The sequence below is a fragment of the Ceratina calcarata genome, unplaced genomic scaffold (genome assembly GCF_001652005.2).
Source record: "Ceratina calcarata isolate Rehan_Ccalc_2016 unplaced genomic scaffold, ASM165200v1 scaffold554.2, whole genome shotgun sequence".
Lineage (NCBI taxonomy): Eukaryota > Metazoa > Arthropoda > Insecta > Hymenoptera > Apidae > Ceratina > Ceratina calcarata.
In genome coordinates this window covers 44,019-45,160 of record NW_017176727.1, presented here as the reverse complement: position 1 = coordinate 45,160, position 1,142 = coordinate 44,019, and the positions used below count along the sequence as shown (strand labels likewise).

The following is a 1,142-nucleotide window of genomic DNA, read 5'->3' as shown; positions in this document are numbered from 1 at the left end:
AAATAAAATTTATCATAGCAAAAAGGAAGAAGGTGACGCGTTAATTGCGAACCAACTGATAGTCAGCTGTCTTATGAGAAAAATCGTAGAAAGAAAATTGTAGAAGAATCACATTTTCATGATTAGGAATTATAAGTAATAATCATTTGTCGACGGGTAAAAGTGACGCGTATCTGACGGGGGTATCGCAACCCGGTTCTAAGCGGCTTCCGGTGAACGGTACGCAGGTATGATGCCTCCTTTGTCCCGGCTGATTGTGAGAATCTCTGAGAATATTCCCAAGAACGCAACGTAACCAACGTACGTACGTACGTATACGCGTCGTACAACGAACTGTTACCGAAGATTTCACCGAACGCCACTTCGCAATAGGCGGATAACTAGAATGCTTGAATATGGAACACCTGCACCAGTTGCTTTCAATTACTTAGATAAAGCATTTCTGCGATTGCTCCGACGTCGAGATGCTCCATCTCTACGATAGTCCATCGTCCCAAATAGAAATCAAATAATAAATAGTCTGGTGCAACGAGCAGCCAGACGAACAAATTCACGCAAGCCACTAACTCAATTATTTTGTTCCCCAAAAACGGTACTAGACTTTACTGTTGAATAAATGTTCACTGTTTCATTTCTAACACCCGACATTAAATATTCCTTTGACGAAACCATAACACATTTAATTCTACAAATAAATCAATTTCCTATTTCATCTCATTAATTAAATGATTCCAAATTTGGCGAATATAAATGTAATTAATTTAATCATACTGCAATGGGTAAATGCAGTGTCGTTATTGAATACTAATCGGATATACTAACGAGCGTGTTTCTCAGAGCTGCGGACTGAATTTGAGCGACAAGGCGGGATACGCCGTCAATTTGGTTTGACAGTTAACAGCGCGACGCGACGCATCGAATTAAAGAAACGTTTCTTCGCTTTCCTGTTTACAGATAGAACGGGAGGTAGTTCTGTCGTCGGGTGACAAGAATTCCAAGATACCAATTCTTCACGAGTACAAACAGAGGACGGTAGGAAGAGTCGCCATCGCGCCGGATGCACCGATCAAGCAACAAGCTTGGGTTCAAGAGGTCAGCTCCCAAGATTTTTATAAAAAATCTAATCTGATTGAATAGAAATT

General features: G+C 40.5%; 1 protein-coding gene across 1 annotated transcript in view; it reads left to right on the top strand.

Annotated features, from left to right (window-relative positions):
* The first annotated feature begins 725 nt into the window (after positions 1 to 725).
* The window catches only part of LOC108629093 (uncharacterized), a 10,017-nt gene continuing 9,600 nt past the window's right edge, over positions 726 to 1,142 (top strand). Inside the window, exons 1-3 of the mRNA XM_026817085.1 lie at positions 726 to 779; positions 838 to 885; positions 955 to 1,092. Coding sequence (XP_026672886.1) covers positions 726 to 779; positions 838 to 885; positions 955 to 1,092 — 240 coding nt within the window. The remainder of the gene's footprint in view (positions 780 to 837; positions 886 to 954; positions 1,093 to 1,142) is intronic.